The following is a 10,289-nucleotide window of genomic DNA, read 5'->3' as shown; positions in this document are numbered from 1 at the left end:
TACATTTACCAAGGAGCAAATGAAAAGTATTAAGATTGTTTCAGCCTTTTCAGGCTTCAGGCGAGCAATGGACCTACAGCAAGTACAGGTGGTTAAAACAAAATTGAAATTGTTTTAAAAAAATATCAAGATTATCATCAGATTCTTTTTAAAACTGAAGTGTATTAAATTGGCGATATCTGTGACCAAGTTCAATGGATATGATCCTTTGGGTTAGAAAACTGCACCTGCAATTTGTTTCAAACTACAAAGGAAGAGGACCTAGTTCTTTAATGGTCCAAAGGAAAAGTATTTGATTGTATCGGGTCTCTTCTGGATTCAGGCATGCAACTAACTAACACCAAGTATAGGTATTTGACAGAATAATCACAATCAGAAAAATCAAATTAATTTATCTGTGATAATTGTGTCATCAAGAGCCCTTTTCATGCGTTCAATGGCTTTTTCTCTATTTGGAGCCCAAACAATCAGTTACAAACAGTTCACAAAGTCAAGACAAGAGTAAGAGTTTGAAACAAAAACCACACTTTATATATAGTTTGGGGTATCACATCTAGCCTATTGAAACTCGCATCTAGAACATAAACTGAAAAACCTACTGGGAACACTAGAAACTCTAAAAAATATTTCCCTCATTTCAAAAAATTCTAAATGGCCTCATTCATAGAATATTTGGGTTCACAACTTACCCACCAACTTACTAAAAACACACAAGAGCAACCCAAAGTTACAAATCCCTACTGCATAGTAAGAATGTCTCCGCCCACATCAAGATACTGCTGCAATAGTTATTACTACATGGTTCTGCAGCACTTTATGCAACTAAAAAAAAACATATAAACACCAAAAAGCTTTCCCTAACAAACAGCAGACCGTGCACCCTTCATATCACTACACTGCATCAATGTTACATCAATGTTAGACTCACAGAAGTGTTCAAAAAAATCCACATAAAAGTCCTTGCAATCGGACAAAAAAAATCATCTTCTAGGCACAATTAAACCACCCATATACATTATAATCAGCCAATACTACACCAGGAGCTACACTAGCTGTGGGATACGTTGCTTTCGAGAAAAAGAAAATTAAAGCTCTAGTGAGGTAAATTCCTATTGTATCCTTTTGGAGAAGCTGTTTTGAACTTTGAATTACTTCTATTCCATTTGTATTCCATTGATTTGGCACTGAAGTGCTTTTAAATGGTGTGCAGCAACTGTTGTGAGTGCAGAGCGACTGAAGAGATATGTGTTTCACAAGATCTGCAGTGAGTTGCCGGATGAGCCATTCTGTATTGTTTACGTGCACACCACCGTTCAGAAAGAGGATAATTCCCCTGGCATAACGATCTTAAGGTGGATTTATGAAGAACTTCCTGCTGATTTCAAGGACAGGCTTCAAACTGTGTATTTCATCCACCCTGGCCTTCGGTCCCGGCTAGTCATCGCTGCTGTTGGCCGCTTTTTCTTGAGTGGAGGGTAACTAATCGTCTATTGATTCTTAACACAAACGAACATTCAAAAGCATTCTATTTAGGAGTATAATTTAGGTTGTGTTTGGATAAACTTATAGGAGAACAAAATTAAAAGTAAAATGAATAACTTTTTTTCAGTTAAAATTAACTTTTGCACTAGAGCTTTAGAAGAAAAAATTAATTAATTTTACTTAGCTTGTGCGAGTAGGGTCATAGTTGTCTTGCAACAGCTATGATTTTTATCAGTTACATTGGTTGACCCACTATCACTTTTTACACTAATCCTATTTTGCTTTTGGTAATTTTTGTTCTTGGTATAGATTATATTGGAAGATCAAGTATGTAAGCCGGCTTCAGTACCTCTGGGATGATGTAAAGAAAGGAGAGATTGAGATACCAGATTTTGTGAAAAATCATGATGATATTCTTGAGCATAGACCACTCACAGATTATGGTATTGAGCCTGATCCCTTTCACTTGTCTGGGATACCATCATCTACCTACTCATTTGGAAAGTACGAGGAGAGATGGGCGGGAAGGGATTATGTGTCGTAGTGTGTGTATTGCCTTGTTTCAGGAGATGAACCTTTGTACAGAATGACTATGGTATTTGTATTTCTTATACTCATCTTTGAGTTTCTTTGTTTTTTGGTCGTGGTGCCAAACTTGGCTGTGTACGAATAGAACTGCATGTTCTCTATGCCACAAGAAATTTATTTCTGTAGATTAATCTACAGAATAATTCCTTGTTCATACGTTGAGATACTTTTGATAGAATGTTATCGTAAACTAAACTAAAATAAGGTAAGTAAAAGAATATATGGAATATAAAGATTGTAATAATATACAATATTCATAGTAACTATGTTTTCGTTACACAAAAGTTTAGCTCTATGCGTAATACAACTCTCAATGTTTCTATCTATAAATCCTCATCAACAATTACTACTTTTGAAGGAATATGTTCAATTTCTACTCCAACTTACAATTACAATTTCAAATGGAATACAACCCTCAAATGAGTATCTGTTTTATGTTTAATACTTCAAATCTTGAAACCCCTAAAAAGTTCTGGTTCTGTTGACATCTTATAAACTATTTTATTGATATTGAGAATCTTGAAGATGTTAACTTAATCATTTTATTGGTAGTACCTCTGTATAATTCCTTTCATTGATAATTCTTTTTTATACGCAGTTTCTTTTCTTTCATCCATTTTTTATTTTCAAAATCAATCAACCCCCTTCATTTTTTTCGGATTGATTTCACTACACTTATCTGAGTATAGGAATATGGGAGGAAGATTACCAAGTCATGAAAGACGTTAAGTTGAATATGATAACATGGGCGGGTTAACATATTTGCTTTATTTATGTAGTTTTCAAAGTCTTAAAACAAGTTTTTTGATTTATATATTAACATATTATTGTATGAAATTTTCATCGAATGTGTAAATATTAATTCCTATAGTTTAAACATTAATTTATATCCTTTAGTCAAAGTGGTATGCTATCTATTCCTTTTGAACACAAGATATATATTGCAGAGAAGCTAACCTGCAGAAGTAATTTCTAAGCATTCTTGTATGATCCATACATACGGGGAAACCCTTACCATATGCTTAGACAAATGCTTATTTTGGTTGCTATGGGTATAAATTTAAGTCTTCTGTTGATCCTTCAAGTTGGGAACAATCTTTGGAACCCCATTTTTATCATATCAAATGGCAATAATCAATCAAGCATCTCATTATTCCATCATTCTAGGTAAATCTAAAACTACTGATCAGGTCACAAACAAATGGCATACTTCAAATACCAACAAGGACTAAAATATTAACTCCGTAACAGAAATGAAAGACAAAGACTCTTGTTTATTAAGAATAGATGATCAGTAATAATACATAGATGAAGCATATTACAACAATGTGATTACAAGGTAAAGCAAACACATATACGATGAAAGTCACTAAAAGTCAAACACTAACAAACTAGGAAAGAAGCAGTTACAGCCCTTGCTAACATGCCAATATAGTTCTCTAGCCAGATTTGTAGTTCAGAAGCATTCTTCACAAAGCCAGCAGCAACACAGAGCACAGAGGCTGCATCGTCAATAAGAATTTCAACAGGAAAAAAAGAGATATTAGGCGAATAAATTTGTTCATAAGCTTTCTGATATATTATGCTCTTCTGATCCAACTCCAAGTCATAGTCTAGTACTCTCGTGAATAGTTTATGGAAACTTTAGCACATATCTATTGACTCATTTCTTAATTAAACAGTTATAGATTATAGTACATATCGTTATATGCCATGCTTTTCATGCAGGATAGCATACGTATTATGAGTATATTAAGGTAATCATTCTGCAATTCATTAGATGCTTACCATCCCTCGATGAAGCCCCTGTTACCTTTCTTCTTGGAAGCAGAGAACAACTTTCTTCTGGCTGGGGGATTCTCAGTTGGGTATCCTGAATCATAGGAAAATGAAAGTGAGTTATGTAAGATCTTCAAATTAAGTAGGTTGTGTTTGTGCATATTTGTTAGAGTTGTGCTGTGTGTAGAGGAACCTAGGGGAGGTTGGTTTCCCTGAGTCTCTGGCTTCTGCATTTTGGAGAATTAAAAGTTGATTTTCTAAACAATCCTCAGTAAGCACTTGAATCAATGCAAGTGTCATTATTGAGTGAACTGTATAATGCTAATCTTTATACTCATCAATATGTTTATATACTTCCACAACTGACATTGTTTATATATATATATTATGGGGAAGAGAGAACTATCTGTGTGAAAGGACAGTATCATATAACTTATTATTTAGTTTTTTCAAGTGTCAATTAGTATTGAGGAAAAGGAAGGTTGATTAAATTGTACAAGAATTTTGATAAGAAATTTTATTCCTTGTGTGACTGTGAATTCAATTTTTCTTACATCAATCTTTTCAATTTGATGGATAATCTTTTAATATCTTCCAATGTCCACAAACTAATCAATTAACTGTAATCAAAACAAAACTGTTGCAGTTCGAATTTGGACAATAATCTCTAAATGGAGAGTGTTGAGGATATCATTTTTTTCATGAATTTTAACATAATTATTATAAAAATCACCAATTTTATTTTAAATTAAATCTTTACTTATGTATTTATAATTTAGATTGAAGAACCTTTATCTTTTGTAGGTGGGTTTGTCTAATCGTTCACAAGGCCTTTTGTGAACTTTGCGGAGTGAATGTTTTGAAACGCCGCTTTCAATACTAATAACTCCGAACTTTTCAGTTTTCACTGCGTCTTTCTGTTCCTAATTGGATTCCTATTAGAAAAAAAACACACAGAAACACGTTGAGTCTAGATTGATAGACAAATAAGATTTATCTTAGAAAACAAAATAAAAGTAGCCCTTTTATTATTTATTTTTTTCCGATTCTAAATTTAGATCCTTTGCTTAGCTCAAAGGACAAAAAAAAGCAGTGAAGAGCACGTTATAGAAGAATAAAGGAACATAAATGCCTAATATATGCTTACATTGTCAAACATTTTATACTTATTTGCGTATCAAACCCACTTAGATGACAATCCAATTTTGTGAAGAATATATTCCTTACAACTACGGGTTAGAATTCTTTCACTTTGTCTTTATGATTAAGTTTTCTGTGGGCAGAATATGTCAATAATTTAGACATAATGTTAGGATTTGATTGGTGAGAGTGTTTTTGGAATGAATGAAGTTTCTTTCATACTTTAAGAGTAAAAAATTATATTATATTATAAAATAATAATGTTTTTAAGTGTGAAATGAATGGAATTGGTATTAAGGTATCTTGTCCTTTTAATAAAGATGGAAAGGTTTGGAGTTTTGGAATTAGCAGCATGTAACATCTTTTAGGCCTTTGGAGTGAAAATGTAAGAGAAGTACAAATTTCGTCTTTCTTTAACTTTGTTGTTGACATGACTCTTACATGCAAAATATTATTTACAATGCAAATATAGAAAAGGGAAGGAGGAACAAGAGAGAAGAAATATGAAAAATTAATGTGTTTTAATAATGCGATAGTTTGAATATAGAAAGTAAAAGGAGAGATATATAAGAAATGAGACTGAACTACGTTTAAAGTGAGGAAAATAAAAAGTACATAATTAGGATTATCCTTTGCTGTCACAATGCATCAAATGAAGTCTTGAGAACTTGCTAGTTCAGAAAGAAAAATGCTGAGTGGAACAAGATTTCGTGAGCAAATAAATTTGTATGAAGAAATAAAGCGTAAAGTATTGATAAGAGAGTTTCTTAAGATTAAATGACAATACTCTCTGTATATTTGGTGACTTTGTTGAACACTGAATTGCAAGTAATTTAAATGAGACCCATATTATCATATTGCATAGTTGTTGGTGTAATAAAAGAGGAGACATCCATAAATTCAAATAACCATCTTAATCGAATTATTTTTAAAATGGTGGTTTCATAAGCTCTAATAGGAGTTTAAGACACAATAATTTACTTTAAAAAAATAAGACAATTCCTAATAATAAGCAAAACCAGTTGGTGGAATTATGATAATTGGAAAGAAATAAAATAAGTAAATAAGTTGAGGGAAGAGAAGGAAGGAAACAATAGACTTTAATTTAAAATTGGATGTATTAGATATAGAAAAAAAATGTGACGAACAATTGACCATTAAAATGTATTAGGTGAAGTAATAAAGTAATTAACATGTACAATACATAAGTAATATTAGGTGTAGTAATAATTATAAGATATCACAAACGCTTAACAAGAGTGTGATAAAGAGTGAGATATGATATGCCGATAAAACATCATCAAATCAGCATTATACTGAAATCAAGTATTTTAGTTTAAGCATTAAAAAAGACAAATTTGATAATATATTTTGATTGAGAAGGAAGATTGTCTCTAGGAGAGTAGACAACTTAAATATCTAAAAGTTAATAAAAAAAGTATTTGAATTTTTCATTAAATAAACCTAATAACGGTAGTTCCAACTTATTTCATCAATAACATTTATAGTAATAGACATATCATAATATAGAAGCGGAGAGCAACATACATCCACACTAAATATGTATTAAACAAATAATATAGAATAAAGATAATATATACTATAAGAAAATTATTAAATAACAGTTAATTAGTTAAAATCTCATAACTAATATCATATATCAATTTAAAAATTAATTTAATTTTTTTTATTAATAATAGAATTATTTTATATACTATTATTTTTTTAATTTATAAAACAATATCTAATTTTGTCAATATGATAACTAATTATTTGTTATCTCAAAAATTAGTTTCTGTTTCATGATTTTCTTATATTGATATAATAGAAGTCAAATGATTGAATCATTATCAAGAATTTTTCAAACCAAACTGAAAGAGTTTGTTTAAGAACATGAAGAGTTTTCTTCACTTTACACACTTCATCCGAATTATGACATACTATTGAGAAGAAATCATATAATCTTATTCTTGAATATAACTTTAAGAACACAATTAGCATTCATCCGAGAATGTCACCGAGAAATAGAAGCAACAATGAATGATGAATAATGGTTATTTTGGCAACACGAACACAATTTCTCTATCATTAGGAAAAACACTTAACAAAAAAAGTTTTTCATCAGAACAAAATCACCGAATTAATTTTGATCTTATACACTTGAGAAAAGTTAATATCATTTTTTTTTCTAGAGGAAGGAGGTAATATCTTGAGTATTAATTTTGTACAAAGTAGAAGGCTCCTCTACCATAATTTATGGCAAAAGGGATCAAACATAATCTCTTCAAACGAAGAAGGTCAAACAAATTATGAGAGAAACATAAATTGCTAAATGAGAGTACATTATACTAATTTTGTTAGATTGATTATATGATAAAGATGGTCATAAATATGAATAGAATGATTAATGACACTTTAATCTTCAATTACTATAGCCGTCTTGACAAGATGTCCTTTAGTTTTGATGATATTGAATAATTTCAAGTTTGTGATGAATTAATGATTTGGTCTAAGTTTGTTCATTAGAAAAATTCAATACCATCAAGTGAAAGAAAACTCAATCCTTTTCAAGATCATCAATTTTTCTACTCTATGAATGACTTACCATCATTATGAGAGAAGATGCAACATTTAGGACAAAAATTATAATAAGGTGAAAATTCAAGTTGAATTTGTTAGAGTGTCTTGAGTGATATCAATAGTTGACTCATACAATCCAATAAAACTTCTAACACAACGAATTACTTTTCCTATAGTTGTATGTTAAGTTTGGTGTTGTTAGTACTAGAAAGTGATTATCAATTTGAAAGATATTTTAAGCACAATAAGTTGAGTGGAAAAAAGATCTGTCAACTAAAAAAAGCTACCAATCCCTATTACAATTCTTACATAAGAACAAAATATTTGCATACAAGTCACAACAATTTTATTCAAAACGTTTAATAAAAGTCTCACTATGCAAAACCAATTAATGATCTTATGTAAAATTATGACGTAAATTGCATGAAATTTTGCTTCAAATATTAAAGTTTTAGGTCATTATACTATTTTGTCGTCAAAAGAGAGTGTGCTATTTTTTTTTAATTCTTCACTTTGTGAAGTTATTTCTTAGCAATGATATGCTTTTTTTTTTTATATATAATCTCTATTGAGGGATTTTTCTTTGTATCTTAAACATCTTCTTTTGTTGTAGTCAAGAGTGACAATAATAAAATACTTGTTAAAAGTTAGGATGACTTAATAGTAAATATAATTGTGTTTTTTTTTTGTCTAAAAAGAAGAATAATACAACAACAAATAACTTTGTGTAGTCGTTATTGTTGGGTCTATTAGTGTCTAAGTTCAAGAAGGGAGGGGTGAATTGAGCTTATAAAATTTTCGCAAGATCACACAATTTTCAGTATACCAGAGACAAAAAGAACATATTGATTTTACATGAAACAGATTGATTCTTCAGAGCAGTCTAACACAATTTGACTTTGTTCAAATTAAAATTGTAATCAGTAGAGAGCTATAACAGAATCAGATTAATTTGATTTTATGAGTATGAAGAATACAGCTATGCCAAGAAATCAATCAACTTCATTCAACACAAGGTTTTAATGAGAATGAATCTTCATCAGGTTTTAATGAATAGACAATGTGTTTTTCAAATCAATTAAAACAGCATATACAACTACCTTGTTTGAGATTAGAAAGCTTTAACAAATCAGGAAGAACAGTTCTTATTTAAACCCAGAATTAACAGATTCAATTTCAAAAGAACAGATTTAGTTCTTGACAGAATTAAGCAAAACCAGAAATGAGTGCAGGGATGAGAAGAAAAGGCACACAAGTTTTTATACTGGTTCACTCATACAGAGCTACATCCAGTCTCACCTTACCCCAAGGTGGAATCCACTAAAAACATTACCAATTACTTACAAACACAACAGTTCTTGAACACTACAAGAACAACCCACACAATGCTGAAAAACCCTATTTCAGCACACCTTGCACTCCAAGAAACCCTATCAAGGAGTGACTAACACTTACACCTTTACAAAACAGAATAAAGGAAAGATTACACCTGAAAAGAAGATGCAAGAACTCAAAACCAGTAGTTCAATTTGCTGCAGAACTGCACCAGCACCTTCACCAAGATCAAAGGTTTCCTAGAACAAGCACACTTGAAAATCTCTTTGGAAAACCTTTAAAAAATCTTTCAATCCTTCTTCTCACATGGAAATTGTTTGATCTCTGTCAAAAACGTAATTTCTCAGCACACTCTCATGTGAGAGAGACTTTTCTTTATATAGAAAAGCAGTTTCTAACTTCTTTTCAAAAAATAGTTGAAAAGCAGTTATGAAAACAACATATTCATTTTTGAACTTAACAGATTTATTAGCTTTTCAAAAACCATTTAACCACATCATGTGCTTGATCTAGACTTGGTTAGGCACCTAGGATAGGTTATACAGCAAAAGGCAATCATACACACATACAAGCCTAATTACAAATGAATCTAAAAACCTATTACAATCTTCAAAGCACTCAAGCTATTTTCTTCATCAAACACATAACAAACTTTGGTAGGGAAGAAGCTTCCTCCAGCTTCAACAGTTATAAATTAAAAGTGATATGAAGAATACTTACAATGAATAAGTTTGTTTAGTCAAAATTATTTAAGAATTTTAAAGAAGAATTGAATATTAAAGAAGAATTGAATATAAGTTAGGTTAAGTAAACTAACATAATTTTTTCTCTCTCTTTTCTTCAACTATTACACTTCCACAAACTTTAGTTATATTTCACAAATTATTTGAGAAAATTTTCTTATAAATTATTTTTTACTAGTAAATGATCATTTATTTCAATACAATATACACATTATCATATAGCGAAAATATTTTAAAGCATTTTAAAACTCTATTTAACCATTCTTTTAGGGCTCATGTGCTCTGAAATTCTACACGTGGATGAAAAATAAAACAAGTAGAATCAAAGACTATTGAGACATAATTTATTTGATCAAATCATAATATAAAACTTATCATGATAAATGATAAAGTTAAATAATTAATCCACTACAAGAAAATCATTAAATAAAAACTAATTTTAGAGATTCAAATAATTAATTATTATATTGACTAAATTATAGATTTATAAACTAAAAAAATTATTGGTATCTAAATTAATTTATATCATTAATAAAAATTTATAAAATAATTTTTAAATTGGTATCTAACCATTAGTTAACAAGGTTTTAAATACTAATTGCTTTATATTTTAAATTAGTCTCTAATAGTCTTTTAAAGACT

The 10,289-nt window shown here is 30.1% G+C and overlaps 2 protein-coding genes across 2 annotated transcripts; both read left to right on the top strand.

The window, feature by feature from the left end:
• The first annotated feature begins 904 nt into the window (after positions 1-904).
• Positions 905-2,224, top strand: LOC137815928 (uncharacterized). Its single transcript, XM_068619036.1, has 4 exons — positions 905-917; positions 1,026-1,101; positions 1,191-1,475; positions 1,792-2,224. Exons 1-4 carry the CDS (start codon positions 905-907, stop codon positions 2,024-2,026), a joined length of 609 nt encoding a protein of 202 aa, XP_068475137.1. The 3' UTR covers positions 2,027-2,224.
• Positions 2,225-3,194: 970 nt separating this feature from the next.
• Positions 3,195-4,086, top strand: LOC137815927 (uncharacterized). The gene is made up of 3 exons (XM_068619034.1): positions 3,195-3,260; positions 3,506-3,579; positions 3,851-4,086. Exons 1-3 carry the CDS (start codon positions 3,195-3,197, stop codon positions 3,945-3,947), a joined length of 237 nt encoding a protein of 78 aa, XP_068475135.1. The 3' UTR covers positions 3,948-4,086.
• The last annotated feature ends 6,203 nt before the right edge of the window (positions 4,087-10,289 follow it).

The sequence above is a fragment of the Phaseolus vulgaris genome, chromosome 1 (assembly GCF_000499845.2).
Source record: "Phaseolus vulgaris cultivar G19833 chromosome 1, P. vulgaris v2.0, whole genome shotgun sequence".
Lineage (NCBI taxonomy): Eukaryota > Viridiplantae > Streptophyta > Magnoliopsida > Fabales > Fabaceae > Phaseolus > Phaseolus vulgaris.
This window is presented reverse-complemented; position numbering and strand designations above follow the sequence as displayed.

What these genes read in the sequence shown, in the direction of transcription:
- LOC137815928 (XM_068619036.1), top strand. An exon ending in AAAATTAAAGCTCTAGTGAG is followed by an intron (nt 1,102 to 1,190) that starts GTAAATTCCTAT and finishes TTGGCACTGAAG; the next exon opens with TGCTTTTAAATGGTGTGCAG. An exon ending in CGCTTTTTCTTGAGTGGAGG is followed by an intron (nt 1,476 to 1,791) that starts GTAACTAATCGT and finishes TTCTTGGTATAG; the next exon opens with ATTATATTGGAAGATCAAGT.
- LOC137815927 (XM_068619034.1), top strand. Translation starts at nt 3,195, where the DNA reads ATGGCAATAATCAATCAAGCATCTCATTATTCCATCATTCTAGGTAAA. An exon ending in AATCTAAAACTACTGATCAG is followed by an intron (nt 3,261 to 3,505) that starts GTCACAAACAAA and finishes ATGCCAATATAG; the next exon opens with TTCTCTAGCCAGATTTGTAG. An exon ending in CAGAGCACAGAGGCTGCATC is followed by an intron (nt 3,580 to 3,850) that starts GTCAATAAGAAT and finishes GCAATTCATTAG; the next exon opens with ATGCTTACCATCCCTCGATG.